At 47.5% G+C, this 13,013-nt stretch overlaps 1 protein-coding gene across 7 annotated transcripts in view; it reads right to left on the reverse strand.

Moving 5' to 3' along the window:
- Positions 1-245: 245 nt before the first annotated feature.
- ARHGEF6 (Rac/Cdc42 guanine nucleotide exchange factor 6) overlaps positions 246-13,013 on the reverse strand; it is a 113,989-nt gene continuing 101,221 nt past the window's right edge. For 3 of the 7 annotated variants that reach the window (XM_047765791.1, XM_047765797.1, XM_047765798.1), the window contains 8 exons: positions 12,673-12,810; positions 11,605-11,679; positions 11,113-11,133; positions 9,228-9,321; positions 8,052-8,141; positions 5,696-5,795; positions 4,147-4,201; positions 246-2,641 (listed from right to left, as the gene is read on the reverse strand). In XM_047765791.1, the coding sequence (XP_047621747.1) occupies positions 2,501-2,641; positions 4,147-4,201; positions 5,696-5,795; positions 8,052-8,141; positions 9,228-9,321; positions 11,113-11,133; positions 11,605-11,679; positions 12,673-12,810 (714 nt within the window). In that variant the 3' untranslated portion in view covers positions 246-2,500. The remainder of the gene's footprint in view (positions 2,642-4,146; positions 4,202-5,695; positions 5,796-8,051; positions 8,142-9,227; positions 9,322-11,112; positions 11,134-11,604; positions 11,680-12,672; positions 12,811-13,013) is intronic. The other 4 variants (XM_047765793.1, XM_047765792.1, XM_047765796.1 and 1 more) reach the window with 4 other exon arrangements.

The following is a 13,013-nucleotide window of genomic DNA, read 5'->3' on the forward strand; positions in this document are numbered from 1 at the left end:
GGGCGGGGGGAGAGAGATGGAGGAGTTGGCGGTCTGTCTCGTGGCATCTATTAGCTCTGTCAAGTGAGCAACAAATATCATCTGCTCTGAGTCAAAATAGGGAGAAGCTGGCTCAGGGGCCTGATGAGAGTGAATACTTGAGCAACAGGAGAGGCAGCAGACACAGCATGACGAATCTTTCTGCATATCAGCTAGCCAAAAAAAAAAAAGGAAAGAGAAAAAGAAGAAACACAGGACTTATTTTATAAAGCATTGTTATTCTTATTTATTGAAAATGTCGATTTTAAAAGTCTTCAAAATAAAAACAAGTTAGAAAATTCGAGCTCGTGTAAGAAGGGACACGACAGAAGAGGAACTGAAAGGCCTCGAAGGGCAGCAGTTTAGCTACAGGATAACAGGGACCCACGTGTAGAGTATTGTAAACAACACAACTATGGAGACACTGCTGTCAGGTTATCATGGCTTCACGTCCTTTATAGGATTGTGGCGTGTGAGCACGGACACAACCCCGCACAAGCGACATTACCCAGAGGGCCTCTCGTCCGAAGGGCCAAGTCCCCAGACATGCACAGGTACACGTCACTTGAAGATAAAGACCTTTCGATGTTGTAAGCAATCCTATATACCTTATCAACTACAGTGTAATCCTAAAAATGTTTCCTATGAATATAGTTTGCACATAATCGCAAGCCACTGACTAACCACAGGCAGGGCAGATGCTACCATCTATGTTGCTGTTATTGTCGTTTTTAATTTGGAGGCGAAGGATGACACCTCTAAACGGCTGGGCTTCAGAACAGAACGACAGCACCCCTCACAACCTTCTTCGGTCCTCAGCTTCCAAAGACGGCTGTGCGTGGTTGGCTCGTCTCGGGCTGCAGGACCAGTCCATTTCTCGTGGACACGGTGATTTCTGCCAGGCAGCAAGTGGTCCACAGCCCGTACCATGGAGCTATGGGAACTGAGGAGCCTTCCCGACCCCCGTACTAGAAAGGAAAAGGGCTTAGCGAGCTGGGGGTTTCAAGCTTCCAGTCTGGTCTCTAAACAACATTTGCCAAACCTACATTGATAGGCACCCATCAAATGTATCTGGGAGACAGGTCCGCTCAGTCCATTGTTCTTGGCCTCTCTTTCCAGTCATTTCTCCCACCTGGCCAAACTTCCACCTGTCTTCAGGAGAGACAGGTGTGGCTTGCACTGCTCTGTCTTAGAGCCCCAGGCCCGCTTTCAATCGTGCTGAATCTGGATGTGTGTTGTCCATCGTGACCCTCTTCTAAGCCCAGTTTATCACAGTTCTCGTTTCTGAGATACTTACAAAGGCGAGGGTTTGAGTCGCTGAGCACCTGGAGTAAACCGGTTCCGTATGATCAGCTTCACTAGTAACCGCTGCACAGCTACTAGCGAGGCCCTTTCTTTCCAGCTACACAAACTGGACCAACAGCACATGTCTGCCAATGACGCTTAGAGTCCGGCTCCAAGAGGCTGATGAATAGTACGGCTTCTCACAGCCCATCCAGGAGGGCCATCAAGTGAATTCATGCTGTCTGTTAGGGCACGGGCAGCTCCTCAGTGTAGACCGTTGTGAAGGATGAGAAGTCGCAATTTGCATATGCGATGTAGAGAAAAGTAACTGCTCACAGTCTATTTTTCAAAAGCAAAGCACACACAGACCAGTTTACACACCGCTTGGTGTGGATGGCTAAAAGCGCTGGGGAGATAGAAAACTTACACACAAGGCAGAAGGCTGGGGGCAAAAGCTATCATGCACCGGGAAGAGATGAGCTATTCAGCCACTGAAGGGGAGGACTGTCCAGAGAGCTGCTGCTAATGGATCTGGCGCCGACCTGGGCCACCAGAGCTTCTGCCCCACGGAGTTCAAATGTAAACCAACACGGAAGGAGGAAGGGCGCTATAGTTTTCTTGGTCTTACAGACAACACAGAATAGCCATTTTTTAAAAAAAGTGTGCATTAAAGGATGACATGGGATGCTCGGGGAAGGGCAGCTGGACCGCTGGGCAAATGGGTTAGTCTTTCAGCCTACCCTAGTTTCAGGAAGTGTTGCTCTCAGCCCATGAGGTACTGATGGGCTTCCAGGTACAGGAAAGCACGAGGGGAAAAGTCAGGTTCACGTTTAATAAGCCAGGGCCGGCCGCACTGGGATAGCAGCCAGCCCAACAAGAGCGACCCGGGGATGATGGCTGGAAAAGAGGCACTGTGAATGGAAGGCCATCTGAGGACCCTGGGAGTCATCTGCCTACGTCAGCCCTCCTTTTCTGACCGAGTGGGAAAGCCTCCGGGGAGACTTGGCTTTTACTCCTGTCGAAAAAAATAACCAACCAACCAACCAATAACCAAACAACAACACTCAACCAGAGAGAGAGAAAGAGAGAGAGACTAAGATACAAAATAAAAACCAAAGAAGTGAGCGAGCTGAGTCGGGTCACTCAGCTGGACATCTGCCGCCGCCGCCAAGGCACTCTGCCAGCCGCACGGTGATGGTTAGGGAAGAAGGGAGGCTTTGCTGCTGGACTCGGCCCGAATACACTCATCGGTTTGCTTCAGCAGCCTCCGGACCAGCTTTTCTAGGTCTCTTCTTGATTTCAACTCCTCTTCCAGGCATTGTTTCATTCTTTTATTCTCCTACAATGGGAAAAGGCTGGTTGGTTACCAGGCAAAGGGACCCCATCTCAGGGCTCCTCCGGCTCAGCCTCCTGCTCAGCCTTCACAAGCAACTACACGCTCCTTCCTCAAACTCCGCTCCCTCAGCTTCCAGGACAAGGCAGCCTCTGGATTCCCCTACTTCTCCGTGGCCAGTCCCTGAAACACAAGCATCATGTAGGGCTCTGGCCCTGGCCCTCTTCTAATTCAACACTCTCTTTACCTACTGTCTTCTCTCTTTCAACTCACGTATCTCCGAAGCAGCCTCTCTATCTTTCTGGTACGGACCTCCTCTCGGCTCATGTGCACTGGGTCCCCGGTCCCCAGTGCTGACCTGATATTTCCACCTACATGTGTTACGAGGACCTCAAACTCACTGTGTCCTAAAGCGAAGTCAGTATCTCCCCTCATCACCCAAACTTCTTTTCCTCCTGATTTCCGTGAAGGCCACTGTCATATCAAACTGGATACCCAGGAAAGAAGCTTCCTCTTCAATCCCTGGCCTTTTTTTTTTTTTTTTTTTTTTGCCACTCCCTCAGCGCGTGGAAGTTCTTGGGCTGGAGCTGGAACCCAAGCCACAGTAGCGACCTGAGCCACTGCAGTGATAATGCCAGATACTTAACCAGTTGAGCCAGAAATTCCCCCTGGCTCGCTCTTTTCCTTTCTCTCCTTTCTTTCCTTCTTTCCTTCTTTCTTTTTCTTTCTTCCTTCCTTCCTTCCTTCCTTCCTTCTTTCTTTCGTCTCTCTCTCTCTCTTTCTTTCCTTCTTTCTCCTGCTTTTTAGGGCAGCATGTGCCAAATATGTAAGTTTCCAGGCTAGGGGTCTAATCGGAGCTACAGCTGCCAGCCTAGGCCACAGCCACAGCAACGCCAGATCCGAGCCGCGTCTGTGACCTACACCACAGCTCACGGCAATGCCAGATCCTTAACCCACTGAGCGAGACCAGGGATTGAACCCGAACCCGCGTCCTCATGGATGCCAGTCGGGTTCGTTAATCACTGAGCCACAACGAGAACTCCTGACTTATCTTTTCTTATATTCTGTTTGCAAATGTCCAGGAACATGAAAGTTGTCATTAAGTTTGGGGCCCTACTGTAAACCCCTCAAAAAATATATGAGGAAGCCTCAGAAATTGAAACCCAGGGCCATGTGGTAAAATTCACAAAACCTGGATGACACAAGGGAACTACAAATCCCCACCTCGCCACCTTGTTCTGGTCCTTTCCTGAAGGTGTCGACCAGTGAGAAAAAAACTTTCGGGAGTTCCCGTCGTGGCGCAGTGGTTAACAAATCCTACTAGGAACCATGAGGTTACAGGTTCGATCCCTGGCCTCACTCAATGGGTTAAGGATCTGGCATTGCTGTGGCTGTGGTGTAGGCCGGTGGCTTCAGCTCCGATTAGACGCCTAACTTGGGAACCTCCAAATGCCATGGGTGCAGCCCTAGAAAAGACAAAAAAAAAAAAAAAGACTTTCGGATTTCATTACCTGTTTCAGCTCTTTGACCTCATCTTTCAAGGCATAAACAGTATCGACGAGGCTCCTAGAACACAAAGGCAAAGCTCAGAGAGAAACAGCCGGCACTACAGTATTGTTAAGTGATACTTCAGAAGAAAAGCAGCTTTATAGAAACACGGATCCTGCAAAGCGGTGGGCTTTCTGGCTGATGGGAGAGACGCTGCTGTGGATGCTCCCTAGGTTCCTCACTTGTGCCGCACACGCGTGTTCAAGCACTCTCCCCATCCTCACACCTTGTCTATGCCTCCCTCCTCCTCTGCGGCTCACTTCCCGGCTTGGGCGGGTACCAAAAAAGAGATTAGTATATTGCATACCCACAACTTGCAGAATATTGTACATCAACTCTACTTTAATAGAAAAAAAGAATTAAGGGGAAAAAATCAAGAAAAGAAAGGGAGTGGGGCTCCTTCTAAGATTTTGCTTTCTCTCTTGTGGGCAAGAAGGACCACCACCTGTAAGGAGAGGTGTCATCAGACCCTGCCTCTCGTGCAATGTCTGCGCTATGGCATTGCCTTTCTTGCCTATCTGACCCTACACCACCGTACAGGACACAAATTCAGGATGTTCTGGAACATTCCATATATTCAGAAAAAGGATAAAGTGCCTTGGCTGAGTTGTGGAAGAGTCCTTTCCTCTCTGGATCTCCCCCTGGAAGAGGACTTTGGAGATCTGGGTTCCAGTTCTGATCCCACAACTTCCTGGTTCTCTAGCTTTGGGCAACCAGTTCCCTTCGCATCCTCTCTTGGTCTTATTTTCTTCGCATACAAGTTGGTGGTAATGCTACAGTCCCTGAAAACCTCACAGAGTTGCTGTGGGGATTCATATAGCTATAATCGTAGTAATTACAACCACCATCCTATGTTAAGTGATTATCTTTGTACTTCTTACTCCATTTAAGCTCACAACCACCCTGAAAGTATTACTATCATACCCATCATATAGATGGGGAAACTGAGGCACAGAGGGGGCAGGAACTTGCCCCAGGTCACACCAACAAGGAGCAGAACCTGCAGTTGAACCAGTTGTTCTTCTCTTGAGCCCAAGTGCTTTACCATTTGGCCGTAGCACTTCAAACACCAGATGGAAAAATACATTGACGACGCCAAGCACCGTGAAATATGCTGTCCTAGGCAAATTTAGCCTTGACTTCAGAAATGAGTCAAGTTTAAACCAATGAATTGTTTGTCTACTTTGTGTTTATTTTATGAGCCATACGGTACTTAGCCTGATTTTTCCCCCACTGGGTCACCCTCACCACTGTGCAAAGGGAGGCCAGGGACACGATTTCCTTAAACGTCAGTTTCCTCATCTCTAAAAGGGGGGAAACTAATTGTTTATCTCACTAGCTTTCGGAAGGAGTTCAAATGAGTCAGGCATGTGGAAGTCCAGGGTCTGAGTTAATAAATGTGAGGGGCATCCCTGGGCTCCCAGTTGCACGATCAGCAAAGAGGGCCAGGCTCCCAGAACCTTCTTTCCAGCCCCCAGACCCATCAGGAACCGCTTCATCTGCTCTACTCACTTCTCTTCGATGATGGTCTGGCCGTTGCTTCTGGTTTCTTCGATGATGAGTTTCTCCTCCTCGGGCAGTAAGACTTGGGGAACGGAGTCTTTGCGAGAACCTACAGACAAGGTTGGCAGGAGGCAGGAGAGGGGAGAGTTACGAGGGGAGAGGACTTGTTGCTGTCAGGCCCTTTCTCCTATTGTTTTTGTGGGGTCTCCTGTGGCTGCCAGGCACCTGGCTCTTTCGGACGTGAGACCTGCAAAGCAGCCAAATCCCTGGAGTCAATCCTGGGGGCGGGGGGCACATTCTTGTTTAGAAACCTAACGTGAAAGGGCCACCAGGAGCCCCATCCTTGACCCAAGACTCTGTCCTTGCCTGGTTTGCCTGGGAATGAAGAAGGGACACAGCAGCTATGGGACCTGACCAGACAGCTCTCCTACACCTCCAACCTCTCCCTCCCTTCTGGTTCCTTCCTTTCAGAGCTGGAGACCCCAAGGCCCCAATCTTCTGTCTCCCTGGCCTCGCTCCCTTCTTCTTCTTCTTTTTTGTTTTTAATTGCAGGGTAGTTACTTTACAACACTGCATTAGTTTCAAGTGCACAGCAAAATGATCGGTTTCCTCTCTTCTAAGCCGGGTTCCCTCAAGGTATGACCCTTCAGTGCCTTCCCTCCATCACCTCCCCTTTCCCGAGGGGATGTGTCTGCCTCCCGCAGGGCCCAGTACTTCGTAGGTGCTTAATAAGTGGAGAGCGGCCCGGCTGACTGCCCCACCGACTGGAGGCAGCGAGAAACAACTGCGGTCAGTTCTAGGGAAGCAGGACTTCTGGCTGGACAGGGGTGACAGGGCTTGGTCACCACGACGCTACACACTTTCCACGCACAGGAGGGGCGCTGGGGTGGGGAGGGAGGGACAAATATGTGACTCTTGAGGCCAGAACACCCTGGCCACACCTCCGAGCAGATCTCCTGTTGAGCTTGGTGTAAAGAAAGGAGGCGGGGGGCAGGGGCGGGGGGGGGGGAATAGCTCAAATTTTGTATAAGGGCCATGGCTCCTGGTGTCTCTTTGCTCCCCCCCCACCCCACCCCCCGGTCCCAGTTTTCTTTTCTTTTTTCTTTTCTTTTTTTTTTTTTTTTTGGCATTTTAGGGTCGCAGGTGCGGCCTATGGAGGTTCCCAGGCTAGGGGTCCAATCGGAGCTACAGCCGCTGGTCCACACCACAGCCACAGCAGCGCCAGAACCCGAGCCGTGTCTGCGACCTACACCACAGCTCATGGCAACGCCGGATCCTTAACCCACTGAGCGAGGCCAGGGATCGAACCCGCAACCTCATGGTTCTTGGGTGGATTCATGAACCACTGAGCCACGATGGGAACTCCCCGTCCTAGTTTTCAAGATAAAATCTGCTCTCACTTTCCTTTCCTTTCCTGGCCCCTCAAATGCTGTCGTCAGAGCTGGGCCCAAAGCCGCAGCCAGGTGTGGTCTGAGAAGCAGGTGTGACGGTCCCCGCTTCAGAGGCCAGTGTGTCCAGCCTCACATGCAATGCTTTCCCCAGGACGGCCTTGGAGGCCTGCTCCTCTGACAGCACCGCTCAGGGCCGCCCACCCCAGGAAGCCTCCCGACGCTCAAGCCAGGGGCAAAACTCATTTCTCACCCAGATGCAAAGCCCTCACCCAGGGTGTCCGAATACCTACAGTAATGGAGGATAAGAATAATAAGAATACAAGCCATGCGACCTGGCTTTTACGACAGCACAAGGATGAATCAGAAACGATGACCTCGCTTTCGGTTTGTAGCCTGAAAGTTCTGGGGGGGAAATACCCTCACCCAATAGCTCCCTGATAAAGTGTATACACGCTCAACAGGCCCCGAGAAGCAGCCACTTTGCCAGATTTTCAGAGCCACTCTGAAACTTGAGTTTGGTGAAGCGCTGTGAGCTTAAATATGCAGCTGATCAAAGATAGTATTTTGACTTCCTTTCCAAATCTGCCCTATAAGACGAGATTAGCATCAGTTCACAGACACAGGAACTCTCTGGGCTCTTTAATTCCTGACTAGTGTTGCTGAAGGTATCTGCGTACTTCAAAGGAGAATGGCTTTAAAAAAAAATTTTTTTTTCATTGCTACCACCTCCAACTTTTTTACTCTTGCATCTCTTTCTCTCTGGGGCAAAAGAAGCAGTGGGTAAACAAACCGCCCGGCTGCTAAAAGCAGCTTATCTGAAAGATGCAGCCCTATACCGCTCCTCTGCTGCATGCAAGTCACCTGCTTTATACGCCCTGCGGCCCATCTGGGTGGCTTTTCTCTTTTTCTAAGAGGCAGCGAGCAGTAGAAAAGAGCCATTGCTCATTAGAGAAAGCGCGGCGGGGGGAACCTACTTGAGCCGTGGCCTGGTTGAAAGTTCGCGCTGGTACAATAGGCTTCGATCACTTTCAGAATCTGAGCGTCCTCCTCCAGGGCAGCCGTACCTGTGCAATGTAACGAATCGTGACTCTTCATAGACATATGTGTCTCTGGACCCTTAAAAGGATGCATGCACCCTGGTGTCGGGAAGCGGCTTCTCTGAACAACAGCGTTCATGGAAGGCTGGAGAAAAAGCTGTCCCGCTGGCATATGGAGCAAGACTAGCAGTATCCCCAAGGAGCTCTGGGGGCCAGCATCACTTAGGGCCCGGAAGCTGCCCAGGACTCTAAACTGGGGCATCCTGTCAATGACAGCACTAGGCTGGGCGCTGGCCTCCATGCTCATCCGATACACCACACCCTTCCTTTCCTTCAAGTGTCAGGGCTCACCTCCTCTCGGAAGCTTCCCACCGTTAACCCCACCCCAACCAGCCAGCAGAGGCACTCATTCTCCCTCCCCCCACCTGCCCCTCCAACTTGTTCTAGAAATGTCGGGATGGCAGAACCCTGCTAACATGCTGGCGTGCACACCCAGGAGTGGGGGTTGGGGCATGCAGAAGCTAGAGTCCAGCCAAGATGGATCCAGACTGTATTTCCGACTGATACAGCCCCAGCCGTGACCCGCCTACACTGACGCCTTCGAGTGTGTCCCAAAGCACGTTGTTCCCAACCACCGAGGCAAATCCGTGCGTATGGACTGGCTGGCCGCCCCTGCAGTCTGCCTCTCCAGCCAGCCCTGGTTCTGCATGCCACCAGGCTGATTCCTTGGCTCACTGAGGACATCGCTGACCATTAAACTCCCAGAAGGATCTCAGCCTTCAGGGCTAATGAGGCAATCTCAGTAAAGACAAATATCTCAGGCATCAGAAACTAAGAGGGGGAAAAAAATGTATCCATAGAAAATGGGTTGCTTCAGTGGTTCTAAACCCGGTAGGACCAAATATTCCACACAAAAACCATGCAGATGGTATCTACCTAAGGTGACATGAAATAGGGCAGGAGGCAGCTTATTCCAAAATCTTAGAGGTGGCCAACCCTTTCCATGCGTTTTTCTCTACGTAAAAGATGATGCTGAGAACAAACTGTGCCAACCCTCTGCTTTCAAAAAATTCCTCATCTGTAACCGATTTTCTACAAGCACAAAACACATACTTTTCCGGATGACATATTCCTCCTCCGATGGCTTTCTTTCGGTCTTTCTTTTATGAAGAAACTTCTTCATCGTTTTGGGGCTTTTACTAGACTCCTGCAAGGACAGAGGTTTCTTTATGAGTGAAAATTCCCCCCCCACCACCAAAAAAAAAAAAATTAAAAAGAGGAAATGAACTTAAATAGAATGGCTCTCTCTTATACTGACAGTCTCACTTAGGAGTGTATCAAAATTTAATACTATACCCATTAAAAATAGCTCAAAGAAACTCTAAAAGGTTAACTAAAACCCCGGGCAATGCCATCATCCCCCCAATTGCCGTAGAGATGGGAATAAGAATGGCGAGTGCAATGGAATACTACTCAGCCATAAAAAAGAATGAAATCATGCCATTTGCAGCAACATGGAGGCAACTAGAGATTCTCATACTAAGTGAAGTAAGTCAGAGAGGGAAAGGCAAATACCATATGATATCACTTATACATGGAATCTAAAATACGGCACAGATGAACCTACCTACAGGACAGAAACAGACTCACAGACGTGGAGAACAGACTTGTGGTTGCCAAGGGGGAGGGGGAGGGGGAGGGCATGGGATGGACGGGGAGTTTGGGTTTGGTCAATGTGAACTATGATATTTAGAATGGATAAGCAAGGAGGTCCTACTGTACGGCACAGGGAACTATAATCCAGTCTCTTGGGATAGACTATGATAGGAGATATCATGAGAAAAAGAATATACGTGTGTGTGTGTGTGTGTGTGTGTGTGTGTGTGTGTGTGTGTGTGTGTGAGACTGGGTCACTATGCTGTACAGCAGAAATGGGCACAACATTGTAAATCAACTATACACTGTACTTATTTAAAAACTTTAAAAAAAAAAAGATGAAGTAAAAAAAAAAGAAAAACCAAAGCAGATGTGGCAGCTCCTCCAGTTTCAAGGGAATTAAATAGCCATTGTAACTATTAATGAGGGATCCACCACTTTTCAAGCTTTTCAAAGTGCTTCAAAACTATTTAAATAAAATTTCCCTAGCAACAGTCCCACAAGGAAGAATATCAGTTTCCATTTGTAAGATAGGAAAATTAAGGCCCAGAGACTTAAGTAAATTCCCTGCAGTCAGAGAGAAGAGCCAAGTGAAGGATTTCCTCGTAAATAATTTGGGGTAAGGAGTAAGGTACCTATAGCCCAACTTAAATACACATTTATAAAGTCATATTTTTAATTAGTAGATAAAAGAGATATGAACCATTGGATTTGCCTTTGCCCTATGAATTGCCGGCAGGTCTAAAAAAGCACTCATTAAATATCCAAGCAAACGGTGACCATCTTTTTCCCAATCTCCACGCAATGAATATACAGGATGCATGGATAACAATTACTACCCCCACATTAAATGCAACAAAGAATTTAATTTCTTCCACTTAACCTCAGTGAGCCACGGAGACTTGAAAACAGAGACATGAAAAAGTCACACGTGACAAAAATGACAGGAAAAATAGAATTCGTTTTTTGGGTTTTTTTTGTTTTTTTGTTTTTTTTTTTGTTTTTTGGCCAAGTCCATGGCATGTGGAAGGAAGTTCCTGGGCCAGGGATTGAACCCATGCCACAGCTGCAGCAACACCGGATCCTTAACTCACTGTGCCACAAGGGAACTTCCAGAAATAGCATTAAAAAAAAAAAAGGGCATTTTAAAGGCATGATGACATTTTCATAGGTATTTCACAAAAGCCTGCTTTTTGAAGAAAATACTTACATGTCAGAATTGTGTCTTCATATTTTAGCCACCAATTACAACAAGGGACAAAACAAGCATAAAGAAAAGCTTCATTCATCAAAGGTTATAGCACAGCATTACTATATGCCAAAGATATCATTCTACCCTTACCTTCAAGATATAAGACATCCTCTAAAGTGAATATGTAAAGAAAGAGAAGATGAGCGTGAGAGGTCGATGGTTATAATGACCAAATCCACTTATCAATAATTCTAAAACAACATTTGAAATGTTAGTGTTATCATAAATTACACAGCGAGAACATCATCACGTTTCCCACATTAGTTTCAGATGCAATATCGTCATGCAGAAGCCCAAGGAAAACAGTCCTGCGCAGAATAACGAACACTGAAAATACCCGAAAAACACACTCCATCATAAGAATATATTAATAACTCTCTTTTCCCAGAGGAAACAAAGTGATCATGCCTTAGTTTTAATGGATTAGTTCTGTGAAGGATTAGGCCACCTTAACTCTTTAGAGCTCCCCTGAATCTGAATGTCGTAACTGACAGGGACTTAGATAACTGAATGACGTGATCCAGGAAGCAGAGATGAAAACTGGATGATTGCAGGCATCGTTGGTCAATTTCCAAAACGAACCTGCAGGGCTGTTTCTTGGTCAAAGTCTGAATAATACAGATTCAGCTCGAGGATCCTTTCTCCTCTCGTGTCGGGCTGAAAGGATCAAGAAATCCTCCAGTATCCAAATATTGTTCTACTTTTATTGCATCAAGAATTGGAGGCAACAATTCAGCAAAACAAGAGCATGGTGTTTTGAATTACATCACACACAAAACTGAGCTAAGTCGGTGTCACTTATCAAAACACACATTTGATACAAAAACATATGCTGCCTTCGCAACACAATTCTGAGATGGGTCTCGAAACTGTCATAAACGGAAATCTTCCCTCGGGAAGAGCGATTTAAAGAGCAGTCACTGGTAAATGTGAATTTGAAAGCTGAAACAATGAGAAATGTGCTAGGGGAAAAAAAAAAACCCCTCCATTTGGATGGAAAAGGTAGCACTCCACACAATTGTGTGACTGACATTTCCTGACTGCAACTTTGAGAGGGAAAAAAAAAAAAAAACCACCTTGAAAACCCATTCTACCCAAATATCAAATGCCCTCTCGGGCTGTCGCTGAGAAGCCTCTCTTTAAAAGACACTCCTTTCATTGAATTCTGTTTCCTTGCCAACTGCAGCAAATAGTTCAGGCTTTCATAGTTCAGACCCAGGGCTTGGTCCCATCTGATTGGTGCTGATTTGGTTTAATAGATCAAAAGGATTCACAAGGCAAAATTAGGTCTGCTTGGTTAGCAATTCAACTTTCATGAAGTGGCTTTTGTTAGAGATGGACGTACATCAGTCCCAATTTACAGAATTATCGTTATCATCACAAAGGCAAACCAGAGGCACTTCAGGAGGAGATGGAGGAAACGCAGGCAGGGCACATGAACCCTGTGGATATTCAAGAAATATTTGTAGATGGACAAGGGGGATGTGGAAAATGAAAGAAATAAAAAAAAAAATCCCTGAGTCGAGCCCGTCAAGATTGAGAGGCATGTATCACCTATCATCAGTTCTAGCACATTCCCACAGAACTATTTGCAATAATGGATGAAATCATCTTGTCAGAAGCATCTTATACCATATGTAGCAAAATTACCTCTTTATATACCTCTTTATAACCTAGTGCTGCTGACGGTCTAAGTGGGGGTGCAGGTCGTAGACAGCTTAAACTCCACGGTTTTATAATTTGAGGAGGCTCCAAGGGTCCCCGGGGCTGTCCAGTAGAGCTAAAAGACTGGGAAAACGGCTGATGAGATGGTGGCAATCTGCCAGCGGAACCCGACCCTTTGCCACACAGTGAGAGCACGACAGTTCCATGGGATCAGCAAAGCCAGCCGCGGAAAGGAAAAAGACGGGAGACCAAGTCTCCAGTTGGAAAACTGGCATTTTCCTCTCAAGATAACGGGGCCTCGGAGGCACAGCACCAAAGCGACACAA

The sequence above is a fragment of the Phacochoerus africanus genome, chromosome X (assembly GCF_016906955.1).
Source record: "Phacochoerus africanus isolate WHEZ1 chromosome X, ROS_Pafr_v1, whole genome shotgun sequence".
Lineage (NCBI taxonomy): Eukaryota > Metazoa > Chordata > Mammalia > Artiodactyla > Suidae > Phacochoerus > Phacochoerus africanus.